The sequence below is a fragment of the Doryrhamphus excisus genome, linkage group LG15 (assembly GCF_037039965.1).
Source record: "Doryrhamphus excisus strain RoL-2023G ecotype Guam linkage group LG15, RoL_Dexc_Guam_v1.1, whole genome shotgun sequence".
Classification (NCBI taxonomy): Eukaryota; Metazoa; Chordata; class Actinopteri; order Syngnathiformes; family Syngnathidae; genus Doryrhamphus; species Doryrhamphus excisus.
This window is the reverse complement of record NC_136371.1, coordinates 9,675,983-9,686,034: the sequence shown is the minus strand read 5'-3', so window position 1 is coordinate 9,686,034 and position 10,052 is coordinate 9,675,983. Positions and strand designations below refer to the sequence as shown.

At 48.2% G+C, this 10,052-nt stretch overlaps 1 protein-coding gene across 5 annotated transcripts in view; it reads right to left on the bottom strand.

Annotated features, from left to right (window-relative positions):
* Nucleotides 1-165: 165 nt before the first annotated feature.
* Nucleotides 166-10,052, bottom strand: part of raph1b (Ras association (RalGDS/AF-6) and pleckstrin homology domains 1b) — a 28,696-nt gene continuing 18,809 nt past the window's right edge. For 4 of the 5 annotated variants that reach the window (XM_058051545.2, XM_058051548.2, XM_058051549.2 and 1 more), the window contains 10 exons: nt 8,373-8,450; nt 7,387-7,546; nt 6,791-6,912; nt 6,418-6,483; nt 6,204-6,347; nt 5,836-5,946; nt 5,617-5,715; nt 5,113-5,233; nt 4,897-5,033; nt 166-4,821 (listed from right to left, as the gene is read on the bottom strand). In XM_058051545.2, the coding sequence (XP_057907528.2) occupies nt 2,041-4,821; nt 4,897-5,033; nt 5,113-5,233; nt 5,617-5,715; nt 5,836-5,946; nt 6,204-6,347; nt 6,418-6,483; nt 6,791-6,912; nt 7,387-7,546; nt 8,373-8,450 (3,819 nt within the window). In that variant the 3' untranslated portion in view covers nt 166-2,040. Of the gene's footprint in view, nt 4,822-4,896; nt 5,034-5,112; nt 5,234-5,616; nt 5,716-5,835; nt 5,947-6,203; nt 6,348-6,417; nt 6,484-6,790; nt 6,913-7,386; nt 7,547-8,372; nt 8,451-8,674; nt 9,681-10,052 lie in introns of those variants that run through there. The other variant, XM_078796785.1, reaches the window with a different exon arrangement.

The window sequence follows — 10,052 nt, the reverse complement described above, 5'->3', positions numbered from 1 at the left end:
ATTGGGACATCGGGGTGGAATCAATAGTGCGGAACAAACATTGAGAACACCAAGCATGCAATTTTACATATTTGTAACGTACAGATTTCACATTTACACAGACTGAACCGCATACTAAAACTGAGGAAAAGAGTTTGTTGACAACAAATGATGACTCGGGACAGATTGTTGTTTGAACATTTATATTGTGATTTTCCGTTTATATGCAATGACATGTATTCAGTCTGCAACCACTTAGGTCCCACATGAGCACGTCAATAACTTACACACACAGTACTGTAGCAAAGATCCTGTTAGGGATTGTGATACTGAACTTTTTTTTTTCCCCGTCAAGGTAATGATATGCAGCTTCAAAGAAAATCACTTGAATCCATTTCATTTTAATGGTGATGCAAATGTAAATGCTATCCTGACACGTCGCAATGTAAGAACAGCACAAGCACCTTGCAAAAGGAAGGCCGAGAAAACAAAATGTGCTAATATGAGATCAACATTCAAGTCTTAAGTCCGTCACATGAGTTCTGTGATCTACACCATTTGATGCGCTGTACATTAAGCTTTGTGGCTTCTTCTCACACATCGAGCCAGTCTTCTTCCTGGACTGTGATCATGGGACTTGGCAAGGGAGACGGGGAAAACCGCAGCTGTACAAACTGATAAAAAAAAAAAAATCCAACAACAAAAAGCACCCCACGACACGTGTTTTAAAACAAGTCCATGCCATGGCAAGTTTTGCATTAGATTAAAAAGGGTAAAGAGCGATTCCCCCCGCAGTCTGCCGAGCCTTAATAAAAAAAAACCCTCCTTTCTACATTGCTATTGTGCAAGACGTCAAGAATAAGGCCTCCTCCTTTGCTTTTCACACAAGATGAGACCCTCTAGAAATGTTTAAGACACCGCAGATTTGAAGGTCGGTATTACTGACCTACACTCATGTTTAACTTCCAATATACATTCCATCATCACATTTGACCAAACGTCCGTTGATCCCCAATACACTTAGTTAAATAATTGCACACACAAAAAGCAAACAATCCCTGTTCCGCATCGGCCTCCACTTCCATCCTTGCTACCATACTGTTTGTATGTACATGCATGCGCACAATGCATGTATGCATATCAGTCCGCAATCACACAACACATGCACTCCATTTACAGCCTCAACACCCCCCCGCAATCTGGTATGTGGCACAAGAAGCTTGGATACTTAGTTTTGATTTGTGTTTAGTTCAAATACTTGGGTGATACCATTAAAGGGGGCCTATCCTATGTTTCTTTGAATAAAATCAGTTTGGGTGTAGGGAAAACCTGCATTCTTTTCCTCTTGGCCTCCCTCCCCGACCAGGCCTATGTTGTGATTGGCCCCCAAACTGCATAGAGACACACCCCTTAAACTGGTTATTAGTAAACAATTGGATATAAGTGGAGAAATATTGCAGAATTGGCAAACAAACAATGCTTTGTTCAGGAGCAGTGACTGTAAGTTAGGTCTTTAGCTCCCCAGAAAGCAAAACGTCTTCCCTTTGCTGCCTTACTCCAGTTTAGTTGGGCGAGTCTTGCATCCATAAAACACTAAAAAGCGTCCAATGGCAATCAAACCTTGTAAGTTGCCATACATGGACGTGCTAAAGGTGTGGCGTGAGCTATTCAAAAGATCTTCTTGTACCTTCTCGATCTTCTCTCCTGACCGTTCATAAAATTTGTGAGTGGCATAAAATTGAAACCAGGCATAAGTTTAAAAACCCCAAACCCACTTTATACGTAGTACTTAGACGTCATGAAGAAAAGAGTGCAAGATTAAAAACATGTGAAAAGCTACCAATGTAGAATAGGACCCCTTTAAGAGTTTGACAGTTTGAAGTCTGAAACCTGCCCGCAATAATGAATGAAGAAATGTTGCTAAATGGCCGCAGCTGTAGAAACCCAAGCATTTGCGGAATGTTAACTCTTGCTGAACACAATGGAAATGGGCTTGAAGTATTTACACAGGATATTTGTTAGGATCCAAAACAGGGAGCAGAGTATTCTCACATTTGCTTTTCAACACTCTCCAGTGAGCTTAGTGCCGTCCCCCCGTTTAGGTGGTGCAGGTGGGGGTCCTCGTCGTAGTGTTGCATAGCCTGAGATGTTACTGGACACGTAGCCGCCATTTCCTCCATTGGTCTGGTTGCCCTGATCAAGGAGCAGCTCAGGCGGTGGCGGAGGCAGCGCCATGTCGTCCATCGTCCCAGCAGGGTCCATTTTGCCTTGCCGACCCACAGACTTTCGCTTAAGGGTTCGGTTGAGATCCTCGAGGAAGTTGGGCTGTCCTGAGCTGCCCTTAGGTGAGGTGGGTGGAGGGGGCTGTGGTGGTGGTGAGAGCGGTTGGGGCTCTGGTGTGGTGTTGCTTCGGCGCACAAGCGTTGGGGGAGGAGTCTTTTTAAGCGAGCTCTTACCCCATGAAGAGTTACTGATAACAGAGACAGGCGGAGGAGGGGGAGGAGCTTGGGGCTGAGGGTTGACCACTGCCACTCTGGGAGGGCCACCACTATGAGAATCGCTACCCGGACCAGGGGGAGGTGGAAACAGTTCCGATGCTGGCGGAGGAGGAGGGAAGTAGGCGCACTCGGGTGGAGGGGAAGGGAAGTCGCCCCCGGATTGTTTTGCCTGACTCACTTTGGCCTGAAGGGCCAAGGGAAGGTTGGCCAGGTTGAGCTTACCAGGTTTGGGGGGTGCAGGGGGACCCCCTGATGAATCCTTTGATGGGGAGCCAGTGGTGGCAGACGTGGGAGACGGGGAGGACGGAGGAGTGTTGCTCTGGGGGGCAAACTTGCTGAGCAGGTTCCTCCTTGATTCCTCATAGGATGCAGAAGAGTTGGACTTGATGCTGGAATTTCTTTGGGGGGTGGGAGGAGGTTTTTTACCTCCAAGACTGCAGTTGCCAGACGGTGACTTCCTCATAGGGGATCCCATGTTCCCAGGTGGAGGGGGAGGGGGTGGGGGTGTTGGGCATGAGGCGGGAACCATGGGAGCCGGTGGTGGTGGTGGTGGGGCAGGGAAACCACCACTGTTGACTTGAGCACTGTCCGGAGGGGGTGGAAACTCTGGAGACTGCAGCTGCTGGCCACCACCAGGCTGCCATTTTGGTTTGGACTTGACTGCAGGTGGGGAGAGTGGGGCTCCTTGGGTCAAAGCCCCTGGAAACTGACTTGTGAGCTGTTTCACCAATGATGCTACAGGGGGGGTACCAGTGCTAACAGCCGGGGGCTTAGACAGGCTGTGCTGTTTGGGCAGAGTTGGCGGAGGCTGGCTTGAGGTGTAGCCTGTCTGGAGACTGAACTGCTTCTTTAAGGGAGCAGGTGCAGGGGGTGGAGGTGGGGGCGGTGGCAGCCCACCCATGGAGGCGGGAGGTGGGAAGGGCGAGACCGGTGACATAGGTTTGGGAGCAAACCCTGGTGTGATGAATTTGGGTGGTGCTGGTGGAGGTGGTGGGAACTGGGCCGGCACAGGGGTCTGCTGGGGAGGTGGAGGAGGCGGTGGCGGAGGTGGCGGCGGGGGAGGTGGTGGTGGAGGAGCAGGGGTGGGGGTCGGTGACTCCTCAAGATCTCCATTTGCAGATAAAAGATCCCGTGGTGGGCTCGGAAACCTCTCCTTCAGTGCATGCTTCAGGCCAATGTGGTAAGTAGACTGGCTGACTGGACCCGGTGCAGCTGGAGGTGGGGGAGGAGGAGGGGGAGGAAATGCTCCCCCATTGGTCTGTGGGATGAAGGCAGCGAGGGCACTTGGATTCTGAGAGCCGAGCTTCAACACGGCCATGGCTGAACCAGGGGTTGGCATCGATGGCGGTGGTGGAGGAGGGGGTGGCGGCGGGACATTAGTCCTTGCCGCAATGTGGTTGACGTTTGGTTTGACAGGCGCCTGTGCGGTGGGCCCTGTGGGGGGAAGTTGCTGCGTGGGCATCCGGCGGTGATTGGCACCCTGGGGGAACTTCTGGTTCTGCAGCCTGTTTATCGTGCTGAACTTGTACATGGTGAGAGCGGGAGAGTGGTGTGACACACTTTGGACTGGGGGTGGCAGTGGTGGAGGTGGTGGTGGCGGAGGAGGAGGCGGCGGCGGTGGTGGAGCGGGCTGTTGCTGCGGGGGAGGGAATGGGTTCGGTGGCGGCTGTTGTGGGGGCACATGGTTGTAGTTGCTCACAGTTGGTGGCGCCTGTTGCGGGGGCACATGGTTGTAGTTGGTGACTGTGTGTGGCGCCTGTTGCGGGGGTACATGGTTGTAGTTGGTGACTGTGTGTGGCGCCTGTGGAGGGGGAACCTGGTTGTAGTTGGTGACTGTATGTGGCGCCTGTTGTGGGGGTACATGGTTGTAGTTGGTGACTGTGTGTGGCGCCTGTTGTGGGGGTACATGGTTGTAGTTGGTGACTGTGTGTGGCGCCTGTTGAGGAGGAACCTGGTTGTAGTTTGAATGTGTCTGCTGCTGTTGAGGTGACGGTGGCGCTCGTGGCATGTGGCTGTAATTGCTGCCAGGTTGGGGCAGCTGCTGGGGGGGCACATGGTTGTAGTTGCTCATGGTGTGCAGATGCTGCAGTTGCTGTTGTTGGAGAGGCTGCTGTGAGCGCTGAGGCGACTGTGGCAGGGGGGCCGGCAGGGGCCGGGGGACCTGTTGAGGCGACTGCGGGGCCATGTGCGGCTCTACACCCTGTGGTTGAGGCTGATGAAGAGGATGAGCCTGAGGCTGAGGAGGGGGTGTCAAGGCCGGATGGTCAACTGAATGCTGGCTGTGATGGCGGTGGGCATGGGAAGCATGTGGCAAAGTGGCCCCTCTGGATGCCTCCATTCGCATCTGTTAAAGCAGGTCATGGGTTAGAATCAGCACCGGAGACATAACAGCTGCATTCCAGGCTTTGAGCGGCCATACCTTGGTGTTCTCCTCTATTTGAGTCCCTCTCTTCCACGCTTCTGAGAAAATGGAGCTTACTACACTCTGGGAGCGACCATGAGAGGACCCCGTGTCCACACCACTGTCCGAATGGCCTGAATGATTAGACTGTGATTCTGGAGGCACAAATAAGGGCAGAAAAAACATCTTCAGGCACAAAAGTAACATTTTTTCCCCCAAGATAAAATGACCTACCCGGTATGCTTGTAGAACTGGAGCCTGATCGGATACTAGAGGTGGAGAGAGAGGACCAATCGTAGGCTGCCTCTGTTCGTTTCATAGCCTCCTGGTAGTTCACATAGAGCTGCTTCCCATACTAGACACACACAGGTGGTTGCACATGAGCACAATTTCGGTTCCATTTTATATGACTGAAAAACGCATACTAAAGTTTAATTTGACCGCAAACTCACTCAAGACTCAATCTTCACAAAATTAAACGCATTCTAACACACTTTTAATGTAGTTTTAAGTCTGCACGCTTAAGTTTAGTAATGCATAGTTGAATAATTATTTTTGCTAGATTTACAGGGGCAGTTCAGCTTCCCAAATGAGCAATTGCCACGGCTGTGTTGAAATGAATTTTGTCACATATTCACTATTTTCTGGCAGTACTCTTTAGTTTAGTAAATATTCTAGTATAGTATTTTTGACAGAAAAATGATTTGTGTGCGACAGAAACTTGAACTCAAACTTTACCTTTGCAATTCGAATTCCATTGATCCACTGGTGCAAGGTCCTGACATCATCACAGCACAGGTACTTGATATACTGCGACTTCTTCTGGATCTGTGGATGCTGCATGACAACAACAAACAACACCATGCATGATGGAAGACACAATGAAAAGTTGTGAACGCAACATGTCCGCCCAGAAGCGCAAGGTACTGTGCAATGGTACTGCACGATTGGGTTTACCTTCAAGGCCAGGCAATAGTCGGTAGGAGCTTTATATTTGCTGCGGTAGTCTTGACCATAATACACATTAACATGGTCCAGCTGCAGGAAGCACACAAGATCTCTCGATGCCTGTGGACAACCGACAGACAAAAGATGTCATTCCAGACACGACTGTGATAAGTCCATTTCCACAAAGTAGGATTAGTCTAATATTTTCATAGTTAGACCTTAAGTTATTGACCTCCACGTTTCTACAGTAAAACTAATTGCAGTTTGGTCCTAAACAGGAAATACCAAAGAGTAGCCTGCATGATGCTGGTTCACATAAACAGCGTATTTATTTACATGACTGTCAGTTTTAATGGTGTAACCCTTGTCTGACTGACCTTGGCTTTGCCTTTGGGAACATAGTAGATTCCAGAAGCTCTGAGGAGGAAGTAGCGTTTCTTCCATGATTTCTTCCCATCTTCCTTTAGCCACAGCACACCTTCAATCTCGGGCACCGAGACAGAGCCGCCACAAAAGCACTCCTAAAAATGGATAATTAAACATCCATTAGCTTTCCTTTAAGAAAGAAAATGATATGGTTGAACATCTTACCTCTAATAAAGCCTCTTTGTTCCTGTCTGCCATTTCAGAGGTCTCTTTCCGCCCCAGCAAATAGTTCTAGAAATGATGGAGAGGATCACTTTAATAGTGCACAGTGAGCGGAAGGAGAAGGCGGTGTAAAGTCAAGTTGCTCACGTCTTACGCTAAATAAATAATTCACGTTTACTAGCTTAAGAGCTCCGACCTACTTCTAACTCTCCAGGACAAACAAGCTCCCCTGTTTGCTCCCAGAGCAATACCGGCACTGAGTATGCGTAAACAATGCGTTTGTGTCTGTGCCACAGATAAGAGGCTGGAGGTATTAACAATGCAAGACGTGTCCTCTCTCCCTGCATGAATGTGTTGCAGCGTTGGGCTCAGGCACCTGAGGGTTCTTGAAGAGAGCGTATTTCTCGATGCGCTCAATGAACATCAGCTTGTTGTGGCTGTCCCGTGTCCAATTCAATAGATTCTCCACCAAATTCTCGTGATCCTCAAAAATCCGCTCTGAGAAAGAGAGAAGACAAAGAATGAAGACAGTACTGGTTTGTTTTTAGAATAAAAATGGATAATAAAAATGAAAAAGTGACTATAGGGGTGTTACTTCATGTCTAGGGGGCTCTAATAAACAAACACATTTAGAAAATAGTAAACAGGTTTTCTCTGCCATAACTACAAAATTTTCAAATTTACCTACCTTGTGTAGATTAATTTATCGCGGTCAGGTCTGGAACCAACCACAATATACGAAGTACAACTGTACTCCCACAACTAGACGAGGATAACAAATTCCAAGTGCTTTCGGCTTCTCATCATTCTTTGTAGCAAAGTTACATGTTTAGAGTTTACGTTGTTGTTTATCATTACAAGTGATTGTAGTTTGTGTTCTGTCTAGTGACCCCCCCGACCCCCCGCTGACTGTTGCCTAGTGTCACAATGCTCTCATCGCATGGAATCAATATGCCCCTGAGTATTTCTTACCCATTTGTAGCTCATTGATGGTTTCCACCAGAGACCAATCAGGGCTGTAGCCACAATGCGACTTGTCCAGCAGGCTGTCAAGGACCTGCCTGACCGTCTGCCTCTCGTCCACCATCATGGTCTTGGAGCTCTCGTCGGACATGTGCACCCTGATCACCAGCTGGGGAAGCCGAGAAGGAAAAGGTCGGTGAAGAGTTTAGCCCAGAAACGTCATCTCTTCATTTTCATGTGACCCAGTTAGATTATCGGACGCTCTGGGGTACAGTCGGTCACGGGGAAATGAGTTTTGTTGCAATTATAGCAAAGTATTAAAGAAAGACCAACTTCCAGTAATCTGGTTTTGCATCTAAAGCCCACCAAAAGTCAAGGAAGATTAAATTCTGCTGAATGTGACAAGCGCGCACATGTGCCAAATCCAGACTGATAGAGCCCGTCCTGGTGTGAAACTGAATAAAGTCCCCATCTTCTCTCGCTGGGACCCAAGCGTTAATCAGTGTGCGGGTTGAAGAGCAACTTGGATGAACGACAACACTAAGACAGCTGCAGACATGGAAGGTGTGACCTACATTTGGCATGGGAAATACCCCCAAAATGAGCTAGTCTCGCCCCTAATCTAGAAATAATGGGAAAACTCATGTTCATTGTGTATAAATGAAATTGTGAGATATGAAAGATGCTGACAGTGGAGCGTTAATCATTGCGCATTCTGAGCTTTTGTCTTTTTTTCAGAAGCTTTGGATGTCTGCAAAATGGCATCGGCGTTGTACGCACAGGCGGTTGAAACATCGCCGCAGAGTATCATTCCTTATTTGCAACCGCTCACAATCAAATGCTGCAATGACCTATTTTCTGGGCTGTGAATGAACTTCACAAAGGGATGCGGCGCGCGGCGAATACGACAAGACAGCCGTCACAACGTGAGTCGGAGGTGCTTCTCATGACGAGACCGAGTCAGGAAGTGGCACACAAAGGAAATACACTCTTACCTTTTTGACTTGAGCTTCTTTAATTTTCTCCAGGGCCACTCGGATCTTCTCTGCTTTCAGCTTAGCCGCTTGCTCCTCCTGGATGGTTGAAACAGATGTGTGGTTAAGACCCACACGTTACACCATTTGTGCCTCTGTAACCTTGCTTCATCCTTCATCCATCTAGTACCAAGAAGAAAGCACCGGGGAAGCTCACCTTCATGAAATAGTTAACAGCCTTTCACTTAACGCCAACAAGACTCGGACATGGCGGCGCATATGAGAATACTATCTTACTACGCGTGGCTGTTGGCTGTGCTCACCTGCCCCTTCCAACAAGATGCCATCATCTCCATTCCCCAAGGTGCAAACAAAATGCCGAATATTTGATCAAACTAGTCGTTTGCGATGGCGATACGCTGCTCCCTCAAATATGGCGCTCCATGTGCCATCTACGGTTCCCCTGTAGATTCTTATGGAGCTGCAGCGGTTCCCTTTGATCCCTCATACAGCGGAAGGGAAACAATACTGGGAGAGCCCCCGAAGGGCCACAAGCTGCGGATGAGTGTAGGATCAGTTCGGAAAGCCTCTACATCCTCCAGGTAAATATATTATTGGGGGAAAAGAATCCACTAAAACTGAAACATTTAGAAAAATAAGAAGCGGTTCAGAAAGTCTTCTCAGTTAGTGTGAACCCGAAATGAACACAACTTGACTACTAACGTACCCAAGGGAGGATGATGCCCCTCCCCCTTCCCTCCTTCAGTCTACCCCTCGCCATGACTTTCTCTCTCTCTCTCGCCCTCGTTCTCAAAGGGGTTTGGGAGCGTGCCCAATTGATGGAGCGTAACACCCACAAAATAGCAGAATGGCGGTCCTGCCAAAACCGGTGAGCTCCATTTCCACGACTGTCTCTCCTTGAGTCTACCCGGCCGGGGGGGCGGGGGAGCGTGACCAGACTCGACCTCAGCGATAACACAGGTTGACGTGGATGTAGGATTGTGTTGTGAAGTGTTGAATATTTGAAGTCGTGTGCCTGCGTGTTGGCTGGAAGTCCGAGGGTGGGAGAGTTGAGAGGTTTTAAAGACCACGCCTTAAGCCTCTTACCTCCTTCACCCAGACTACCTTTTCCACTTGAACGCTTCCAGCACTGATTGGCTGACGCGTGCTATACGGTGGCAGGTTTTTAGTCGCCTTTTAGTGAGTGAAACAAGGTCATGAGGATCGCTTTGACACCTTCACATCTCCTAAATTCTATTGTTCCTTTGCTGCTTGAAACACACAAGCACACAGATGCATGCTTGGCAATGAGTCCGATACTGGCAGAAAAAAAAATCTTCATAAATATGAAGATATTTATAAAATATTAAGTAGGATATACTTAATACACTTATCAAAATCTGCTCACAACATAACAAGCACCCTCGTGGAGGTAATTATGAGTTATAGCTGAGCCTGGAGAGACTTGGCTTGGGCACCAGAGTCACATGTATAAGACCATTCATCCATTCATTTATCTATCACAATATGTTACAGCCAATCAACAAGCAAAAGCTAAAACAGCTAAAAAACTAAACTCTGAATCCCCACTTACTGTCCACACATCGGAAAGACATTTATTGTCTTAAATGGCATATTTTCTATGATTTTATAAAATATAGTGGGTAATATGATTGTAAAGGTGACTATAGGGCTGTCATT